At 47.7% G+C, this 19,259-nt stretch overlaps 7 protein-coding genes across 7 annotated transcripts; 3 read left to right on the top strand and 4 right to left on the bottom strand.

Annotated features, from left to right (window-relative positions):
- Nucleotides 1-479: 479 nt before the first annotated feature.
- sep1 (Forkhead protein) lies at nucleotides 480-2,816 on the top strand (the record flags this gene model as incomplete). The annotated part of the gene is made up of 1 exon (XM_031152075.1): nucleotides 480-2,816. The coding sequence occupies one exon, from the start codon at nucleotides 480-482 to the stop codon at nucleotides 2,814-2,816; it is 2,337 nt and encodes a 778-aa protein (XP_031001787.1).
- A 672-nt stretch (nucleotides 2,817-3,488) lies between these two features.
- LHYA1_G007142 (KIN17-like protein) lies at nucleotides 3,489-4,557 on the top strand (the record flags this gene model as incomplete). Its single annotated transcript, XM_031152074.1, has 2 exons — nucleotides 3,489-3,575; nucleotides 3,631-4,557. 2 exons carry the CDS (start codon nucleotides 3,489-3,491, stop codon nucleotides 4,555-4,557), a joined length of 1,014 nt encoding a protein of 337 aa, XP_031001786.1.
- Nucleotides 4,558-4,811: 254 nt separating this feature from the next.
- On the bottom strand, nucleotides 4,812-5,327 carry trf-2 (Transcription elongation factor spt4; the record flags this gene model as incomplete). The annotated part of the gene is made up of 3 exons (XM_031152073.1): nucleotides 4,812-4,842; nucleotides 4,903-5,156; nucleotides 5,247-5,327. 3 exons carry the CDS (start codon nucleotides 5,325-5,327, stop codon nucleotides 4,812-4,814), a joined length of 366 nt encoding a protein of 121 aa, XP_031001785.1.
- A 965-nt stretch (nucleotides 5,328-6,292) lies between these two features.
- msw1 (Tryptophan--tRNA ligase, mitochondrial) lies at nucleotides 6,293-9,291 on the bottom strand (the record flags this gene model as incomplete). Its single annotated transcript, XM_031152072.1, has 13 exons — nucleotides 6,293-6,340; nucleotides 6,426-6,859; nucleotides 6,906-7,024; nucleotides 7,077-7,192; nucleotides 7,246-7,326; nucleotides 7,379-7,630; nucleotides 8,106-8,278; nucleotides 8,333-8,784; nucleotides 8,831-8,866; nucleotides 8,914-8,940; nucleotides 8,995-9,039; nucleotides 9,092-9,186; nucleotides 9,244-9,291. 13 exons carry the CDS (start codon nucleotides 9,289-9,291, stop codon nucleotides 6,293-6,295), a joined length of 1,926 nt encoding a protein of 641 aa, XP_031001784.1.
- Nucleotides 9,292-10,164: 873 nt separating this feature from the next.
- fcf2 (rRNA-processing protein) lies at nucleotides 10,165-11,117 on the bottom strand (the record flags this gene model as incomplete). Its single annotated transcript, XM_031152071.1, has 3 exons — nucleotides 10,165-10,542; nucleotides 10,742-10,907; nucleotides 10,981-11,117. Coding segments are annotated over 3 exons (681 nt in total), but the record flags the coding sequence as incomplete, so codon positions are not given.
- A 1,300-nt stretch (nucleotides 11,118-12,417) lies between these two features.
- HAP5 (Transcriptional activator) lies at nucleotides 12,418-13,625 on the top strand (the record flags this gene model as incomplete). Its single annotated transcript, XM_031152070.1, has 5 exons — nucleotides 12,418-12,505; nucleotides 12,619-12,632; nucleotides 12,684-12,740; nucleotides 12,791-13,444; nucleotides 13,494-13,625. 5 exons carry the CDS (start codon nucleotides 12,418-12,420, stop codon nucleotides 13,623-13,625), a joined length of 945 nt encoding a protein of 314 aa, XP_031001798.1.
- Nucleotides 13,626-13,802: 177 nt separating this feature from the next.
- Nucleotides 13,803-16,585, bottom strand: sec15 (Exocyst complex component; the record flags this gene model as incomplete). Its single annotated transcript, XM_031152069.1, has 9 exons — nucleotides 13,803-14,183; nucleotides 14,233-14,389; nucleotides 14,440-14,732; nucleotides 14,786-14,921; nucleotides 14,970-15,079; nucleotides 15,127-15,228; nucleotides 15,279-15,410; nucleotides 15,465-16,475; nucleotides 16,535-16,585. The coding sequence occupies 9 exons, from the start codon at nucleotides 16,583-16,585 to the stop codon at nucleotides 13,803-13,805; spliced, it is 2,373 nt and encodes a 790-aa protein (XP_031001790.1).
- Nucleotides 16,586-19,259: the final 2,674 nt, after the last annotated feature.

Below are 19,259 nucleotides of genomic sequence, written 5' to 3'. Positions count from 1 at the left end.
CCCCCCCCCCCTCCTCTCTCTCCGACTAGTCCATCTCATCCTTCTCTCCTCTCTTTCTCTCCCTCGTCCCCTTTCACTTCGGACAATCAACGACTTCGACGACAACCAGCAGAACAGCCATACATGATACAAGTGAATACCACCCGCCCGCTGTTGGATCGTCCCATACCATCCCATACAGAGCCTCTTGCCGCCAGTTGCCCTTGCATCATCAACTCTTAAGCGCGGAATCCACCGTAATTAATCTCTCTCCACATATTCCAGCCAACGCACACCCACTTCAGCACAGTACCTTACCGCATCGTACCGCAGTGCAGGACATCCCTCAATAACCACTTCAGGATCTTCGAAGCACCTCCGGGGTGGTTATAACTCGACAATCACTCTGGACACTCCAGCCCCTTCGACAATCGTACTGTACTCCCAAACACGGTTTCGTGGGCTTGTCGTTCGCGCCATCCACCATTCACGTCGTCGAAATGTCTTCGACGACGCGTAATTTGCAGCACCAGCCGCTGCAAATATATCAAGATCCGGTTACGACCTTCGACCATGCTCCAATGCCCTCGCCGAAGAACAAGTCGAATCTTAAGAAGCCATCGCCCCTTCGATCATTGAAGAACGCGGCAACGAGGAGGAATATCGTGTTCAATCCTCCTCAAGATGGACCACATAAGCCGTCGCCTTTCAAGGCAGCCCAGCAATCCTCGAGCTCTCCTTCCAGAGCACCATTTGGTAATAAGCTCAACATGATACCCATGCCACCGCCCGGAGGATCATCATATAACACCGATTCGATGGAGAAGAAGCAGCCCTTAATGTCGAAATTCAAAACTGGCTCAAATGCTGGTCCACAAAAGGCACTCTTCACAACCTTTTCAAGTTCGGCTGTTTCCGAGAAAGAAAATTATCCACAACCTTATTACCCCGATCCTACGGCATCATACAACGATGGGATATCCGGAGGGAACTTCTCTCTTGAGGGTCTTTACAGTCAAAAACCACCAGCAAAGCGATTGATGGATTCTGCACCTATAAATGAATCTAGACCTGCTAAAAAGACGAAGATTGAAGAAGGGCAACAAGAAGAAGTCTCCGAGGCCATCTACCTACCTAGCCCGGACTCCTTCCCACCCCTTCACGACGATGGATCTAAACCATCGCATAGCTACGCACAACTCATTGGAATGTCCATACTCAGAGCCCCAGCTCGCCGGTTGACCCTTGCACAAATCTACAAGTGGATCTCCGATTCCTATTCTTTCTACAGTGCATCTGATGCCGGATGGCAAAATAGCATTCGACACAATCTAAGTCTCAACAAGGCATTCATAAAGCAGGAGAGGCCAAAGGACGACCCAGGAAAGGGAAACTATTGGGCCATTCAGCCCGGGATGGAGCACCAATTTATCAAGGACAAGTCGAGAAAGGCGGCTGGGATCAATGAGAATGGTCCAGTCATGACCACCCACTCCACGCCAGCAAACCAGCCCGAACTTCCACAGGTTCCTCTCCCTCAATCGGGGTATTTCAAGCCATTAGTCCCTGCACCGAGACCCCAAGAACTTCCTGCAAAGCCGTCATACAACCCCCCGGAACCACAATTACCTGCTATCTCTGAAGAATTGTCCTCCGATGCCACCATTCCAGCGTCTGATGCCTTCCTCGAGCCTGAACTGGAGGAGCCGTGCCAAGAAGCTGCCCCTTCATCACCCCTTATTCGGTCTTCGCCTCCACCAGCAATGATGCATTCTTCGCCGCCAATTCCACGCCATGTTCCCAGGAGACACGATACCCCACCTCCTGTTCCTCGTTTTCCTTCGTCGTCAAGATCTCGATCCCACAAGCGCAAGTTCGCATCCATGGATGATAGCGGCTATTTCTCGTCTCTAGATTCCTCAGCCATGCGGCCTCACCGACTTCTCACTTCAGAAGCTGATCGGCCAAGAATGAAACGCGGCCGTGCCGAAGAGGAGATTGCACGGCTCCGTGGCTCTTCATATGATAGTCCTACCAAGTCACGCGCTTCCTTTGCTCCACCCTCATCATCACCTGTACGGCAAAACACCAAAAAGAAATTTACACAAATGCTGCCCCCTCTTACCCCAATGGTCAAGCTGAGGGCTCCTATTCGAGCTCCTCCATCTGTATCACCTAATACCAACCTTCGAATGCACCGGGACAAAGTCCGGGAGATGGTCGGCTCGCCACTTCGTGGAGTCACGTCCCTCGACGAAAACCTTCCCTGGAGTCCAGCATTCAACATAGATGACAGCTATCTATTTCAAGAATTCACAAACAGTGCTGATTTCGACATCTTCACCGACAATGCTGCTGGCTTTCTCTCCGTTCCTGGCATGGGGTCTCCAGAAAAAAGATCTGCAAAGCGACCTCGACTGGATCGCTCGAGGTCCGCCAATATTCTTGCCGATATCTCCAACACCAACTATAACAAGAATCTCACCTCCACACCCTTGTTGAAGCTGACCCCCAGCATACCCAACTCAACATTGAAGTCACCCAAGAAAGGGTTTGGATTGGTGGGTTCGCCTACTAGGCTACTCAACATGGACGAATCTCCCTTCAAATTGCCAGCCCAGTCACCCTCTTTCAATCTCCAGGCTTTCGATCTCCCTCATGACGACTTCCTTGGTGCAGAATTCTTATCCGAAGAGTTTGATGATTTCTCAGGTGTAGACATCATGCAAGGTTTCCAGAAGATTGGTGCAAGTGGCTCCAATCCATCGCGCAATACACCAAAAACAAACACCAGCTCTCGACCTCCGTTTGGTAGGAGCTTCACTTCTCGTTTTTAAAAATATTATTTAGTCTAGGTCGGATACATGCAGTGGTGTCAAGGATTAACGGATCATTTACGACTTTCTTTTTCTGTTTTCTAAGAATAGGGCGGACGGATATGCATAGGTGGCTTCGGTGACGGCTTTACGACGTTATGAATTTGAGCGAATCAATCGGGCTGCAATGGTTGGAGTGCGCTTATGGATAGTATTGGAGGGGGAGCGTCGCAAGAATGCAGGATAGCCTCGCGGCTTTGTTGATGATAATGATGTTTAGGTATATAGGCAGCTTTCTGCATGTTTGATGGTTTCAGGGTTGACGGTTCACGGTTTCATGTGTTTGGGTCGTCACAAGCGCAAATGGGTTTTTTGAGGGAATGCTGGACGGAGCGTGTATTCTTCATCCGCTACTCGGTATCATAAGAGAGAACGAAGACTTGGAAACAACTTTTGCATTCATATCCCAGTGACTACGTGGGGACCTGTAACTGGCAATAACCTCTTTATACTCAAAGTCATGAATCATCTTGATATATCTCCATGTCCATGCAGCCACCTTATTTGAAGCGAAAGAAAAGGGGGTAGCAGGCACGTGAGATGTGGCGGGAGCTTGGCCGCCGCGCTAAGCCGCTCTTTTGAATCTTTGGGACAACTCACATCTCCAAACAATTTACATCCTCGACCGTCAAAATGCCCAAAGCGGAGGCTGGATCTACCAAGTTCCTGAACAATAAACTCAAGTCCAAGGGGCTCCAGAGGCTACGATGGTATTGTCAGGTAAGACGCCCCGCTCCCCGTGATTCTCTACCCCTCTTACTCACAACTCTCACAGGTATGCGAGCGCCAATGTCGCGACGAGAATGGCTTCAAGATGCACACCCAGTCTGAATCGCATGTTAGGCAAATGCTCCTTGTTGGCGAAGACCCCAAGAAATACATCAACAATTACAGCAACCAGTTCCAGCGCGACTTCCTCCAACTCCTACGAACATCGCATGGCGAGAAGAAGGTCCAGCTCAACCACTTCTACCAGGAATATATTGGCAATAAGGAACATGTACATATGAATTCTACGAAATGGCCTTCGCTTACCGAATATGCGAAACACCTGGGCCGAGAAGGCTTATGCCGGGTTGAAGAGAACGATAAGGGCATCCATGTTGCTTGGATTGATAACTCGCCCGAGGCGCTGCGACGGCAAGATGCTATACGAAAGAAGGAGAGGCAGGATAAGGGGGACGAGGAGCGAGAGCAGATGCTGATTAGAGAGCAAGTAAAAAGGGCACAGTTCGATGCAGAAGAGCGTGGGGAGGTTGAGCCAGATGAGACTGAGCGGGAACTAAAGCGAGATGAGGGCGGCAAAATCAAGCTGAGCTTTGGGGCAAAACCCGCAGGGCCAAAGGCAGAAGAGCCAACCCCTGTTACTACTCCAGATCAAGTTCTGGCTTTTGATATAAAAAATGTCGAGGACGAAAAAGAAACAAGCCCTGCGGATGGTCCATCGACAGAGAAGCCTCTACTAGATTCAGCGCCAGTTACAGGCAAGGTATCTATGAAAATGGGGTTCTCAAGTAAGCCTAAGAACGTCTTCGCCGCTGCGAAGAAGAATGCTTTGGGTGGTAATAAGAAAGCTGCTGTTGTTGAACAACCAAAGAAGATGAGCGAGGCCGAGCGGATCATGAAGGAAGAAATGGAAAGGAAGACCAAAAGAGGTCCATCTGGTTTTGGAGGGCCTGCGCAAAAGAAACAGAGATTTTAATAGACATTATCGGGCGTTATATGGAAGCATTGCATAGGCGCGCTGGGGGGTATGGCGTTATACTACTGATGATACCATTTGCAATTTTCTCTAGATAGGGAAATTCGTCAACTTCCAATTTATTACTCCTAGAACTCCTGTGCCCTTCCCCTGTGATGAATGTCTCCTTTAATACCATAGAAACTCCCTCTGCCGAACGTCCAAAACCACCGCAACCCAAGCAAGCACTCCACCCAATACGAGCACGCAACCCATCAATCAGCCTCCGTAGCACTTCCATCCCTCCTATAACGCTATTAGCAGCCGTCTCTTATGAATAGCGCGGTGTGGTGAAATCAATCGTACGGAATGTATCTAATCCTCGCCTCATCCTCCATCACAGCCACCACCTCATCCGGCAGCTGCCCCGAGACCTTGGTCGCATAGACACCCTTCACATACCCATCCAGCCTCTGCCATTTCGCCACCCAGCTCTTGCTCGGATCCGCGAGCGCGATCAAGCCCTCGAAGACCTGGGATGTGCAGTCGTAGAGCGCGTCTTGGTTTCCTTGGAGATGGAGGAAGTCTTCGCAGTTCGGGCAGCCTTCTTTGAGGAATCTCTGTAGCAGGTGAGGTTAGTGAGGGAAGGGGATGGAGGTGGATGGAGGGAGGGGAGGGAGGAGGAGGAGGAGGAGGAGGGAGGGGCATACGCTTTGGGTCATCACGATGGAGCAGACCATGCATGCTCGTAGGTTGCGGTGCTGGCCTGGGGGGACGAAGTTTTCAGTCATGATGGCGTTTAACGATTGGGTGTTTTCTAGAAGAACAAACTTTGAAGAAGTCGAAAGGATAAGCGCTGCTTGACTTGCTTCAATTGCTGTCTTGAAGCTCTTGTCTCGGCTTGTAAAGGTCCAGAAAAGACAAGGCTGAGAAGCGAGCTCTCCACGTGATTTCGAATTTGCGCCTTGTTTCTTGCGCTTTAATTATTCCTCTCCTCCGTATACCATTCTAAAATTACGAAGTGAAGGGCTCTAGTTAGGAGGTTGCCTTAGTTGCAAGGGTATGTGCCTTTGACTCAAGTGTTAAAGAGGAACCTTTCATCTATCTATACGCTTGCCAGCTCGTGGTAAACATACAACGTGGCACTCATATGTGACAGCTTTTATCATACTACTCAGCTTAGGATCGTTATGATGAAGAAGCAATACTTAACCTCCAAAGGTCGAAATATGTTTAGATCCTCAGATCCTCAGATCCAGCCGATCCATCGTCCAAAAGTAGCCTTTTTATAACTTCTCATCCGTCTAATCTGATCTAAGGCCATTTCCAAACCTAGGTAGTCAGCTTCTCGCGGCGTTGTAACTACCCTAGTCTCTATCGAAAAACCCATTGCCATATGTAACCACTGACGAGAAGCTATAGCATCTGAGTAATAGCCTTCTTCGCCGTGTCAAACACCGGAGTTGGCGTATATGGGGCCGAGTCTAGGAAGGCAGCAGATAAGAAGCACCGGATGTTTTGAGATACAATTGGAACGGACGTTCAGAAGGTGCGTGCGAATACAACTGTCGACATTTCGTCGGAGAATCAAGATTTCCTGGAAATACTGCGCTATGTTTCCTTGGATTTGTTGTACCCAAGCAGCGACAAGTGGAATTCCGGGGATAGTTGAAGCTGAACAAGCTGCGTTAAAACCTTGCTTTGATAAACAATTTGGGGGTTGGGGGCATAAATAGCAGACAAGAGACTAGCAGTCCTAGATCACAATAAGCTGTTGCTTTGCTCTGGGGATGACTTCTAGCGTCTGCGAACTTCAATCAGCATAGCTAGTTTCGGCTTTGATTTGGAGATAATATACAAGTATTTTACAAACCAACTGCTTGTCTTACAACGTACATTGTAGCATCCGCACTCTCTTTTGCTTTTACACCTCCTTGCATCCAAACATGATCAAGATACCTGCCTCCGTCAGCCGCTAGGACTTGTTCATACTTAGTCCGTATGGGACTTAGGCTTTCCGATATGGACTCCGCTACTGCGCTCTTGAACTGCCCAAGGCCGAAATTTGCGTATTTTAATGCGAGTTCTTGGGCGCTCTTCCCCTCGCCGTTGAAGTGAGAAAGCAGTTGCAGTAGATTGGAGACCCCCGGTCGGTTCTCCGGGTCATACGAGACAGAATTGGTGGAGTCTGTCAATGCTGCCATCATTTTCTTGTGGATCACATCTGGGGGGTCTGTGATTAGAATCCTCGAGCGGGGATCTGAATGTGATTTGGACATCTTGAGGTGAGGATCTTGGAGAGACATTACTCTTTTTGCGGGAGCTAAAGCATGTGAGAGAGAGCCTTACAGAAGGGTATGAGGACGTACACATAATAGTTTGAGGAGCCACCAGGTCAGGACCATATGCATGGTTGAAATTTGTGACACACTCGCGAGCAAATTCGAGATGCTGACTCTGATCTTCTCCCACTGGAACATGCGTTGCTCTGGATTGTGGTGAGCAACAGTTCGGTATGCAAACACATGGGACATCTATACCTATGTACCAAAATGTCGGCAGCTTGCAGCACGGGGTAAGAAAACAACCCCAGCTTAAGCTTTGACTTGCTCCCCTCGTCTAATGGAGACGCATCATCTTTCAACTGAAGCTTGCTCTAATAACCCATAAGCTGAGATCGCCTCATAGCTCCAGAAGACAAAGGCAAACCTTCCACTGTGTCATCCTAGAAAGATAGCCCATACTGGCCGTACAGCTCAGTATCCACATCAGCTCCGAATGAGCAGGCACCTGCCACCTCATCAGTCACGTCCTCACTCCTCTCATATCAACAGTGACTCACAGAAGATTGGTAAAATAATATTGATCTATCAGGATCCAAGCCAATTGCCACCAGCGTAGCCAGCGTCTCCCTCTTCCATCGCCTCAAACGCTCCGGGTCTTGCGGTACAGTGATAGCATGCAGATCCACGATAGAGTACAGAAGTTTGGTAGAGGGGTGGGCTGTATTTTGCAGGCGCACCCATTGTTGCAGAGCCCCTAAGTAATTTCCCAGGTGCGGAACTCCTGTGGGTTGGATGCCGGAGAAGATCACCTGATCAGGGAGTGCATGGCTGGTTGAGTTGGGTCGACAGCGAATTGAGGGATTGAGGGTTTTGAAGCATGACTTTACACTGTGTTGACTGATGCTACGTTTGGTACTCAGCCTGCTCAAGAGCATCGCTGTTGTGAAAAGAGTGTGAGTGGGCATGTGAGGTGTGTTTTTGAGTTGTGGATTTTGCGAGATACATTTTGATAGAAGATAATTATACCTTGTAGACACGTGATGGCCATTGGAAACTCAGGTCAGGATTTAGCTCATTGGAAGTGGCATGAGCCATGGCTAGAGTTCAGGATTGGATGTTCTAATATGATCATGTACATTTTTTATACTACAAGTCTTATGATTACAAAAACATCCAGGATGTGCATGCTAAAATTCCAGACTCTAATGAGAGGTCTAGCCATCCTGATCTTCTTTCCTGCCTAACACATATTGGTTTCATTTTCGTTCATATAGGAGGCTTGACCATAGGAGCATTTCCATGCGTAGCAGCCCGGGAATCCTCTTTGTTGATGAGCTCCATGATCTTGTCGGCTGTTGGGCCACTCCTCTTGTCCTTTTTGACTCCGATCTGACTCCAAGTCTTGTCTAGAGTGTCCTTCATTTGTTCCATCTCTAAATCCATATTCTTTCCAACTCCTATTACAGAATTAGCTTCTATTTTAATCAACCGCGGATGTCCTAGAATCTTACCTAGCTTCGAGAACTCGAAAACGTTGGCCTTCATACCGATCCCGTAGTACGCATGCTTCCTCAGGAACGCCAACCAAATCCCCACTGTTTCTGGATTCCCGTCTTTGATCTGAATTAGTCTCCTCACAGTCCTCCTCTCAAAATTCTCCTGTGATTTCTTGTGAATGAAGTTCCCTTTCGGCACAGTCCATCTCTCGAGGATTCGGGGTAGCGGTACCGGGCCAGATGCTGGGAGTCCTAGGTAGTATGCTGCTCGAAGAGCAAAGTCTGCAAAGAATTCGAGATTCCGTACACTATATGATCGCATTTGTAAATCGCAGGAAGGCACACCATATTCGGCTTGTCGTTTCAAGGGCCGGAGGTATACTGCCTGGACACTTCGGGGTAACCGGAAATCTAGATCTTTTTGTTCGGTGTATTGTCCATACTGAGGTCGTTCTTCTGCAGGTGGTCTATTCCAAGTCAGAATAGTCTTGGAAATCTTGGGTGGGGACGTACGCTGCAACTGGTGTCTCAATGTCAAGAGATGGGCTGCTATGAGTGTGTGAGTCCGAGTTTATTGAATGGTGAAGATTCCATACCTTGCTTGTACCTGTCTGGCAGTTGAGCTGGTCTTGAGTTAGAGAGGTACTTGAGATCTGGAGGATGGAGGGGAAACATACGATGCCTCTGCACTTTCCACATTTGCTGTGCTCAAGGGAGGTTCTCTGAGGGTGTGTCAGCCTGTAGGTTTCATAATTATCTCTGGATCTTGCGTACGCTGTCTTTGTAGCATATCTGCTAGAAAAAGCTGGCCTCGACGGATTGGGAGGTTGTGCCTTGAGAAGGAGTGAAGCTGGGGCGAGAGGGTTTGGCTGCAATTGTTTAGCATCCAAGCAGATTAGTTTATAGGATTGGCATTTCCAACTCACTACCGATCTCATGAGCGTCCGCCATGGTAATCGTATTGCTGAAGTCATAATCGTTGATTTGGAAGCTGTAGTCGCGCTTTCACAGAGTTGAGAACATCCAAAATGTTTCTTGCGCACGGACCAACCATTTTCACAACCACCAGTATAAAGCTCAATAGATAGCGTGCGCTATAGCCATACCTAGGTAGGAATATAATACAAACTCAGGCAATTTAAACGTCCATCTACAATATCCTGGTCTTATACTCACTGGATTCTCTCATATCTACTGTAATTGCATTTTTGCGACACATAATAAGTTTTCAGGAGTGAATCTTCTGTACACTGACTACCTGTTCTGTAAACAGAGACTCTTATTTGACACTCGAAATCCGATGTTCATGATAAAGCAATTTCATTTTCTAGTGCTGTCTATGTCCTAGGCATGAAACCTTCACGAGTCAAAGTTTTAAACCTTGCACTCGGCAATGTCACAAGCCTCCACCAACGACTTTTTGTGCCCTGATGGAGTCAAACGTCCTTTAATATCTTTCCGAAGGAGGGTATATGGATTCGACGAGGACATCACTGCTTACATTGGAGATCTAATATAGAGCTCTCGAAGACGGCGACATGTACAGACTAAAAGGGTTAGTTACAAGACTTCGAGTACCGGCATTGTCAAGGTAAATACCTAGTACAAGAATATGACGAAGTCTTCTCGCAAATCGATGTCAAGTGATGCTGCCCGTTGGGTGTGACCAAGCTTAAGAATCGCCGAAATGGTCCCCATGATGGCGGTGTGCTCTTAGGATATTTGCGATGGACCATTCCTTTATTTGGACCAAAAACAGGCTGTGCCAATTATTGGGATCCTCCTCATGTATGGCACTATGATGAGAATCATTGTAGCATCATTGATCAAAACTTCCGGGCAGGGAATCAAATTTTCTTTCCACGTCTCACGTCCTTCATCCTCTTGTAATGAGCCTTCTTGCCGCTTGTCTTGGCTTCTTGGATCTCCTTGTACTTGGACTTGAAACGTTGCGTAGCTTTCTCGCCTTCCAGAACCTCTTCCACCAACGTTCGTTTCCTATCCTTGTTCGTCAATCTGGCGCTGAAGAATTCCGTAGGTCCCTCAATAATTGTGCCAACTTGGGAGAACTCGGGTACTTGGGGCTTTGAGCCTTCCTTTTTGTAATGCCTCTTCGGGTCGAGGACTGCTCTCATTCGAAGGAGTTGGAGATCCCGCTTGAGCTCGGGCGTCAAATTTGTCTTGGGGAGATTATACCAGTCAGAGCCGGCAGTAGCTTTCTTTGCCTGGGAAGTCAATTAGCTGTTGTCTAAAAAGCTAGTCCATGAACATTGTGTCATTGATTCTTCTCAGCGTAACTATGAAATTAGAACATCATGTGTTGCAGAGTGGTACCCAAGACGGGACCAGATTCTACGTCAAGATTTTTAGGATAAATTTTCCTCATAGAAGATAGGTTCAAGAAATATGGTTAAAAGAGCGTACCTCTGCAGCTTTTACTTTGACCGCAATGGGATCCTCCACTCGTCTTATTCCATTGGCAAGTTTTCTATCCGCAGGTTTTACCAAATGGGAAGGGTCGACTTGGGCGCCTTGGCTAGTTTTTTGGATGTAAGGAGTGACTGACTTGCCAGTGTCAATGTTTGGGATGCTACGAAAAAGAGCAAGTTAGCAAGAGAACTTGTCAGGGCCCTGGACAGCGGGAATATTCAAGGCGAGAGTACCTTTGGAGAATATTCTCCTGGTTGTTTCTTCGGCCTTTGGCAGCTTTTAATCTCAGCTCGGCATCATTGAGTAGTTGACGAAGCTGCTCTTCTGACAGATCTTCATCGGCCATGTTGTTGGTTTCGTGGCTGGTGAGCTGCTCCAAGCAAAAAGATTGTATGCAATTATTTTTGGAAAATCAAGAAGCGTGAAAGAAAAGCTTAGTAAGCAAGCTAGCTAGTCTAACTTCAGCCTAATACAACCGAGTGGTGTGGCTCCTCGAGTCTTTGACACCGACTTTTGATTATTAGAGTCAAATGTTGGGTAGTCCTGGTGCATACATAATACGACAGCTTCACTTGCTTCGATTGGGTAGTGTTGTGTTGTGTTGGGTTGGGTAGTAATAGAAAGGTCTCTGACATGGTACCGAGTACGCCAACAATAAACAGACCAGCCTTGTTATTATTACTTACCTAGGTACCTGATGGATGAGATGGATGGGATCATTATTGGGGTGGCATGGGATGATGCGTAGGAAGGAGTATTTCGTGGCTGAACCCCCCCTTGACTGTGTGTGCGTTGTCCTATGGTGAGGTGGGTAGGGTATCGATAGTTGATGGTGCTGGAGGTGCATGATCGAGCTGCCGGGCTGCCCAATGTAAATTCGTCGTCGTCTCATTTTTATATAAACACCAAATTGCTCGACCCCTCCTCGTCGTCGATGCTCGAGATCTCCACATCTACATATATCCCGATTGCATTGCATTGGTCAGTACCGTACTTGTCCCCCTCCTCTCTCCGTTCCCTTGGTACCACCACCAGCACCAGCACCAGCACCAGCACCTCCACCACCACCAGTACAGTACGAACACCACCTTTCCCTGTACTCTATCATCCGTCCTCTGCCAGACTTCTCTCCCATCCCATAGGTCACATCCTCCCATTTCTCAAACTCCCGTCGCCCATCTCCCCGCGCGCCCGCCGTCTCCGGTTCGCGCATCCAGCCAGCCAGCCAGCCAAAGCCCAAGCTCAAGCTCCCGACAATCATCAACAAAGCTCCAGTTAACGGCCAATCATATTCGACAATTCAGTGTAGCTATCAACAGTCGCGAGTATCAAAAGATTCAAAATCCGAGCTGAGCTTCACATCGCAGCCCCACGCATCGCATCCTATCGTGCGATATTTGTTCTGTAGCTACCTTTACTCGACCATTCTCACTCGAGCGGAGACTTTCAGCTTGCTTCCCCAGCTAACAGTTCCTGTTCGCCTAGTTCACGGCTTCCTACCGCAAAAACCTCCTTCTGTATTCACATAGTAACCCCCCCGCGCAAGACTCGACGCTTAGATCCCCAATTACCTATCGTCTACTGTCCTCCTCTTTGCTGCATAAATCGTGCAGCTGGTGCGATTACCGGTACGCGCTCAATCTTGATCCAAGAGTCCGTCTCACCGCGCCATGGATCCGCCGAACAACCCCCCAGCTTCGTCGCAGCAGCGCGCACAGCAGAACCCTGTTTATGACACCTCTCATGGCGGTCATTATGGTAAGAATCCGATTCCGTTTTTCTTTCCTGGCTTCAAGCAAACAAGATTCCGCTGCGAATGCGTGTGCAACCATCCGTTTGTCAAACCATTGGCTAATGTTTGCTCGCAACAGGTGCCAGCGCCGCAGTAAGTACTCCGAGCAAACGATACGCGACTTCAGTACTGACATGATAGCAGCTTGCTGCTCAAGGATACGCGCCCGTCGCTGAATTCTATACCGGCGCATGGGCAAATGTTGGTTCCTCTCCCTCAGCGAGTAGTATTAGAGCTAACGAGGGGTATAGGTCAATCAGGGATTGCACGGCACCTACAAAGATATTCTTACAACATACTGGCAACACATAATCAGCCATTTGGAGAGTGAGACACATGACTACAAACTGCACCAGCTCCCGCTGGCACGCATCAAGAAGGTCATGAAGGCGGACCCTGAAGTTAAGATGATATCTGCGGAAGCACCCATCTTATTTGCAAAGGGCTGTGATATTTTTATTACTGAGCTCACTATGCGCGCTTGGATACACGCTGAAGAAAACAAGCGTCGAACACTCCAAAGATCAGATATTGCATCAGCCTTGGCAAAATCAGACATGTTTGATTTCCTTATTGATATTGTGCCCCGTGAGGAGGCTGCTTCTGCGAAGAGAGCCACTGGGCAGCCCACTCCAGCACAAGGAGTCCCTGGCGCTCCTACCGGCACAGCAATTCCTCCCCAGCACGCAAATATCCCGCAACAACCTGGTCCTCAGCATAACATGCCTCCTCCCCCAAATTACGCTTTAGGTGGTCATGGCCTTGCTCCAGACCAAGAGTATCCTCAGCAACCCATGTATCCCACCCCTGGTCAGCCTGGTCCCGGTGCCACATATGGCGGTCCTGGTCAGATGTACAACGAGATGGAAGGCATGTATGCTTATCCTCCAATGCAGGCTCAACAGGTATGCGCGAATGCTTCTTCCTCCAACGCCCACGCACTAACATGCACAGCAAATGTACCATGTCCAGCAACGTCCTCAAGATCCTTCTGTCGGCCATGATGCTGGCCACAACTACTCGCGCAATGATGGTGGTGAGGGAGATGCTGATGCGGAAGGCGAGAGAGATTACGAGGTCGGCTAATAACCAAGTATTCTGCTTGGAGATTATCTGATTGCGATGTGGTTTCGGAGTTACGGTGGCAATTACCCTTCTATCGTAGCAATCCCTACAGGTGCCAAGGATCACAGAACAATGACATATTACATTGTAATCCGACTTTCCATTTACTGCGTGATCAAATAATCTGTGGTGGGAGAATTACCCCATTCCGAATCGGGATGAAAAATTGGCCAGGCGATCAGTCCTAGTAGGGCTTTGCACCGAGTGAGTAAGTCTATATATGAAGTCAGCGAGGGGATCCAGAATCTGCAGGTAAATCTCATACTTCTCAAGAATCCTGGGGCCGTTGACAGCATCCACTCGGCCGAACTTCTTGTTTCTGCTTGAGACGTCATAGAATTCGTCAGGGTTCTCTGTCTGCATAAGATATATAGTCTGTTGTAACTCATCCAAGTTCTCCTTCAAAATGAGCGCATTTTCGAGACTATCGACGAAATCGGCAAGGTAAGCAACGTCTTTCGCGAGGGCTGCGACGCCGTTGGGGTTAATCTTCTTGACTTCGGGAGATAGTGGAAGTGCCTAATCGGCTGTTAGAGACAAATAAGACGGGTGCAGGCAGTCAACATACCAGAATCATATTCGCAGCGTGAGAGAGTGCGTCGAAGTAGATCAATTCTTTGATTTCTCTTGGAAGTCCAAGAAGTGTTGAGTTCATGATGTTTGAGAGGTAGCGGGTCAGAGTCTGCATGTAATTGCTTGGCTCAGTCTCCAGCGTCGGCGCCATCCTGCATGAAAATTAGGGGAGTACTGTTGTAATAGGGACGGTAGAACATACCAATCATACTCAGCCGTCTCTACCAAATCATCAATCTTGGAGTTGACGAGCTCGAATATACGCTTCTCGGCAGTTTTTTTGTTACTTCTAAATTCTTCCGTGGCGTCGAGAACGATTGGTCCTCCTGCCGATGTAGGAGACCGTGCATCAACAAGTAATTTCTCCAATTCTTTGCAGGCTGTCTCAAAGTGTTCGAGGTTGATAAGAATCTGTACGATCTGCCCTAGGTATTGAGAGCTCAACCTCTCCACCAAGGAATTGCAGACTTTTTCAGAAAGAAGCTGGTCCAGAGACTGGCAGACATAATTAGCATTATGACGGTGAATGGTTAAAGTACGCTCTGTACCTTCTTGAGTGTCTCATCGATAACATTGGGGTGTTGGAAATGATCGTCCGAAAAGAAGTAAAATTGATTGAGGAAGTTCCGAATGTCGATGCAACAGAGTGGATACATTTGGGAGAACGGCAAGACGCAAGGAAATCTAATCACAGGTTAACAAGCTCCTACATGGTTCATGATATTCACTAACGTTAGCTCTTCTATCGTTTTATCCGGCGTAAACCAACTGACGTTGACAACCTTGTTGTATTCGTCGGTATTGCTGATGGGCATAGGCATGTAGTCATCGGTAGACACAATCTGGAATGATTAGCCGAGTATTCAAATTCATGATTGACCCTACAAACCTCTTGAAAATCGTCACTGAATCTCCTTTTGAGAAGCTCTGCGTACTTCTCAAACAGCTTGAGTAAGAAGCTGTCAAGAGTGGACACCGAGTAACCCCAGCCCTTAAGTGGCATTAGACTCTGTGAGACGTTTGAGGGTATCGTATGCTTACATCCATGGTTTGTATGAAAAGAGCAATAACCCCCTTGATCTTCAATAATATTTCGGCATTGTCTACCTTATCTAAGGCTTTGGAGATGAGGCCAATTGCTGAGTTGCACATAGAATCCCAAAGCTCATCAACCTGGAACTAGTCAGCACACCCTCAATCACTTAAACAGTTTGCTTTAGGACTTACATCAACAGGAGACCGAAGATTATGAGCTCTCCTCATTGTTGCTTTCTCGATGATCGCAAAACCAGCAATTGCTTCTAACAGACTGCTCAAACTGTTCTCATCATCTTCCAGGAGATTGACAGAGTTTGGAAGCAGCAACTCCTTTTGCTGTCTCCTGGTGGCAGAATATTCTACTTTGAACTTATCGCTCTGTCCAAGTGCTTCGTGTATATGCAGGCATTCGAACAGGGGCGAAAAGTCAACCTGGAGCTCCTCATTGTCTAAAACATCATATTCCTCGCTCTCGTCAAAGACCAATTCGATAGCAGAATTCAATTTAAAGTTCCGTAGAATCGGATTTGCTTCCATGCGCTCTTTCTGCCTGGTTCGACGAAGTTCGGTGTGGTAGAAGGCCACCTCGCCCAGAAATTGAGACGTTTCTCTGATCCGGTAGAGCCACAGATTCAAGTCCGCCATAACAGCCTCAGAGATAGCCTTCTGTGATGCGGGTATCGATTTCTGGATAATATCCGCAAGTTTGTGCTGGGTTGCATATTTGTTCTGGATAGTTGGAATCAAATGCTCATTCTGGAGATCGTCTAATGCTTTTAAAGCACCATAATACTTCTTCTTCCGGATCAGCTCGTGGGCCTGATTGACAGCGTGTAACACTTTCAAAGATTCCTTCAGTGCTTCAGATGCCTCAGCGATGTTCTGGCGAATGGCTCTAGTGTCGACCAACGCCTCCTTTTGCGCGGCCAACTTTTCGGTGCTTGCTTGAATGGACTGATTAAGCTTCAGGATATCGGACGTGAGGTTTACAGTCCCTTCGCGAACTTGCTGCAGTTGGTTCACAGATTTAAGAAATTCGTCATGTTTCGTAAGCCCAACCCGTTCGATGTCTGCCTCACGTTCGTCGGCATACTGGGACAAGCTCTGCATAAGCCCTGCTGTTCGATTCGAATTTGTCGCATCTTTGAGGGCCGGAATCAGTTGGTCTAGGTAGTCAGTATCGGAGGAGGAGAGAATAATCTGTGGATGCCCTGTCAGCTAGCTATAGAATGCTAGGCCATGCCGAGAGGAATCCCTACCTGTTGTACCGCGACTCGATAGTCGTCATATTGAGGCGCCTTTCGAGGCATTTGAGGATGGTAGGAAGTAGATGCTCAGCAAGAGCCATGCAACATCACTGCACCAGTCTCGGGATGTATGGTTGTGGTAGCTGGTATTATTGGTGTTATGGTATTTAACACATAATACAGTAGAGGTGAAGGTAGACTGAGGTACGGTACGGTTACAGTATACGGTACCTTACTGTACAGTACAGTTGCCCAAACCGCAATAATGTTAATCCGAACTGGTCCAAGCCCAGGCCAGGATTGGCGCTGAAACTACAGTAAGCTACAACTCAAAATCAACGACGATTTCACTTCAAGATTCAAAGTTGCGTTGTGCATCCATCACACCTGCAGAAATGCAGGCGACACAGCTGTGCTGACGCCGTCCTTTCTCTGTACTTTCCTATGTACTTTGTCAATGCCTTTCTTCGATCCTTCTCCGTACTTTTTTCCTTGAAGCTCGAACCAGATCTCCCAGTATAAAGAAGGAAATGATGGTCACAGCAAGTCTTTGTCGAGTGTAGTATCGTATCCTGGTCCTTTGTGTCCAAGAAGTTATCATCGGCCTGTCCGTATGGAGTTTGGCTGAGTTTGGTGGCATTCAATCTTGTCCAGTCTTGATCTGTATTGCTTGTGTGAATCTCGTAGTTTGCCTATTCTAGCAGTGTTTCGTCTCATCTTGTCGCGTCAGTTTCTCGGTTTCTAAGGGGTGAAAGGAGGCATAGAGACAACTAGTTGGTTGATTGTTTGTTCAATTTTTTCGCGGGAAGCCTCTACTTATTGCATGAGATGTTTTGCCCAGCAAATATACAATAAAAGTTATTGTCCATACAGCATTCCAGTCATAGTCATCATTTAAATCTTTCAATTCTTTCGCCAGAATTTCGAAGAAACAAATAGTAAGACCTTTCATTGACCAGTTTATGTTTACCCTGTGCAAGTGCAGGTGAGGTATTGCAATTTGGTCGGCCAGTCACGGTCTGGAGAATTTCAGACTTGTTTCACTACGCTACGCAATATATCAAGAAGAATGGCGATCCTGAGAGATACAAAGGTGAAGATGTCAAATTTTTAGCGCTTACATTTTCAAGAACAAATGGCTGCTCAATGATATAACAGTTGTTCTTGTCAACGTTTACCCAAATAGTATTTCAACATATCTATACAGAATTTGCTCTTATAGATGTCCCTCCGGTCAAGTCTACCTGCCTACCAGCCGTGATATTGCTCGACATCCCCTTATAGATTCTTGACTCATTCTAGCCTGAGCAGCTTGTGCCATACCTTATCGAATATCTGAGCAGATCTCTGGGCCATATACTACCATCGGGATTGTTCTGCCTCTGCTTCATTGGAATGAAGTCAGGCTCTCCTTTATCTCCGACTCATCGACCGTGGCAATTTGATGCAAAATGCATATTCCAACACGCAACCATAGCGCCAATATATTCTCTGTACGTAACTTCCCTCCATCTCCATCGAGAGCAATGTTTCCAGTCTTCTGCCCACGATATTCGGATATAGCTCAACGGAACTTAGAGTTGGTGTCGGTAGGGCTCGGGCCCAGCGTTATAAGAGTGTTGGGCGAGAGGCTTGAGGAGGGAGGGTAAGTTGAGCTTCTGGTCGTTTCCAGGCATGTTCGGCATCTTCTGATGGGTTTTCGTTCTTTGTTGCATCCTCCATCCGCCCCTCCATCCATCAAAGCCACAACCCGGCTCAAGTGTCACTTTGAAGTTTGCACGAAGGTATAGTGTTCATCGATGTCCCCGCCCGCTGGTTCTTCGTTGCTGATCCATCTTAACTGTCCCGTCGCTTTGTCTGTCGGGAACTGTACCAAACTACGCTCTTGTGAGCGTCCAAAAAGGAAGTCGCCGCCCCAAGGGCTCCTTCCGTCACCTAACCTTTCTCGTCTTTGTGGTAAGAGCTCCGCTACATGCTGGTGCTCCTTGACATTCTATGTTCTCTAACCTGTATCCTGCCTTGTGACATTGTGTATGTATCGATGTTATCTTGCTTGTTACACCTTCCTAGCTGTCCTCCGTATTATGAATAGAACGCTGGCTTAGGAGGAGGGTGTGCGAGAGGAGGAGGTTGAGCTTAAGACCAGTGTTCCGTAACATCCTGGGTCCTTCGCCTTGTTGTTTTGCGTGGATCGATGGCTTGGGGAGGTATTGTCGCATTCGTTCTTTTGTGATTACTCCACTGTATCCTCGCCCTATGACTGTTATGTGTAACTCGAGAGCTTGAAAGTGTCATCTTCCATCTCTCTCTGTGTGTGTGTGTGTGTGTCGGCATGGGGTTTCGCTATCAGCCAGTGCTCCTTCGATTCCTCTGCAGCCTTGTGGTTGCTGTGTAGATAACAGTAGTGTGGGAGAAGGTTGTAAGGCATTTATAGGTAAGTCAGAAAGCACCGACAATGTCCCCTGGCTGATAATGTCGTGTGCGATGGTGATGACCTTCTCTGTCAGCTCTCCCTGAACGTCGCAGGATCTGTTCGAGGGCTACTCTGACGAGTGTCGCGGTAAAGTGAGTGAGCCAATCTCGGACACAATCAGGACTTGAATTCGGTGCGCCCTCTGCTCGTTCTAGAAGACTGAAGACTGCATGTGTATATTGGTGGTATGTTCTGGAATAGATTGGTTGCTTTTCTTACTTTCTATCATGGTCAAATCTAGCTATTGCACCCCTGTACTCTCCT

The sequence above is a fragment of the Lachnellula hyalina genome, assembly GCF_007821495.1.
Source record: "Lachnellula hyalina strain CBS 185.66 chromosome Unknown contig00211, whole genome shotgun sequence".
In the NCBI taxonomy this organism is placed as follows: Eukaryota; Fungi; Ascomycota; class Leotiomycetes; order Helotiales; family Lachnaceae; genus Lachnellula; species Lachnellula hyalina.
This window is presented reverse-complemented; position numbering and strand designations above follow the sequence as displayed.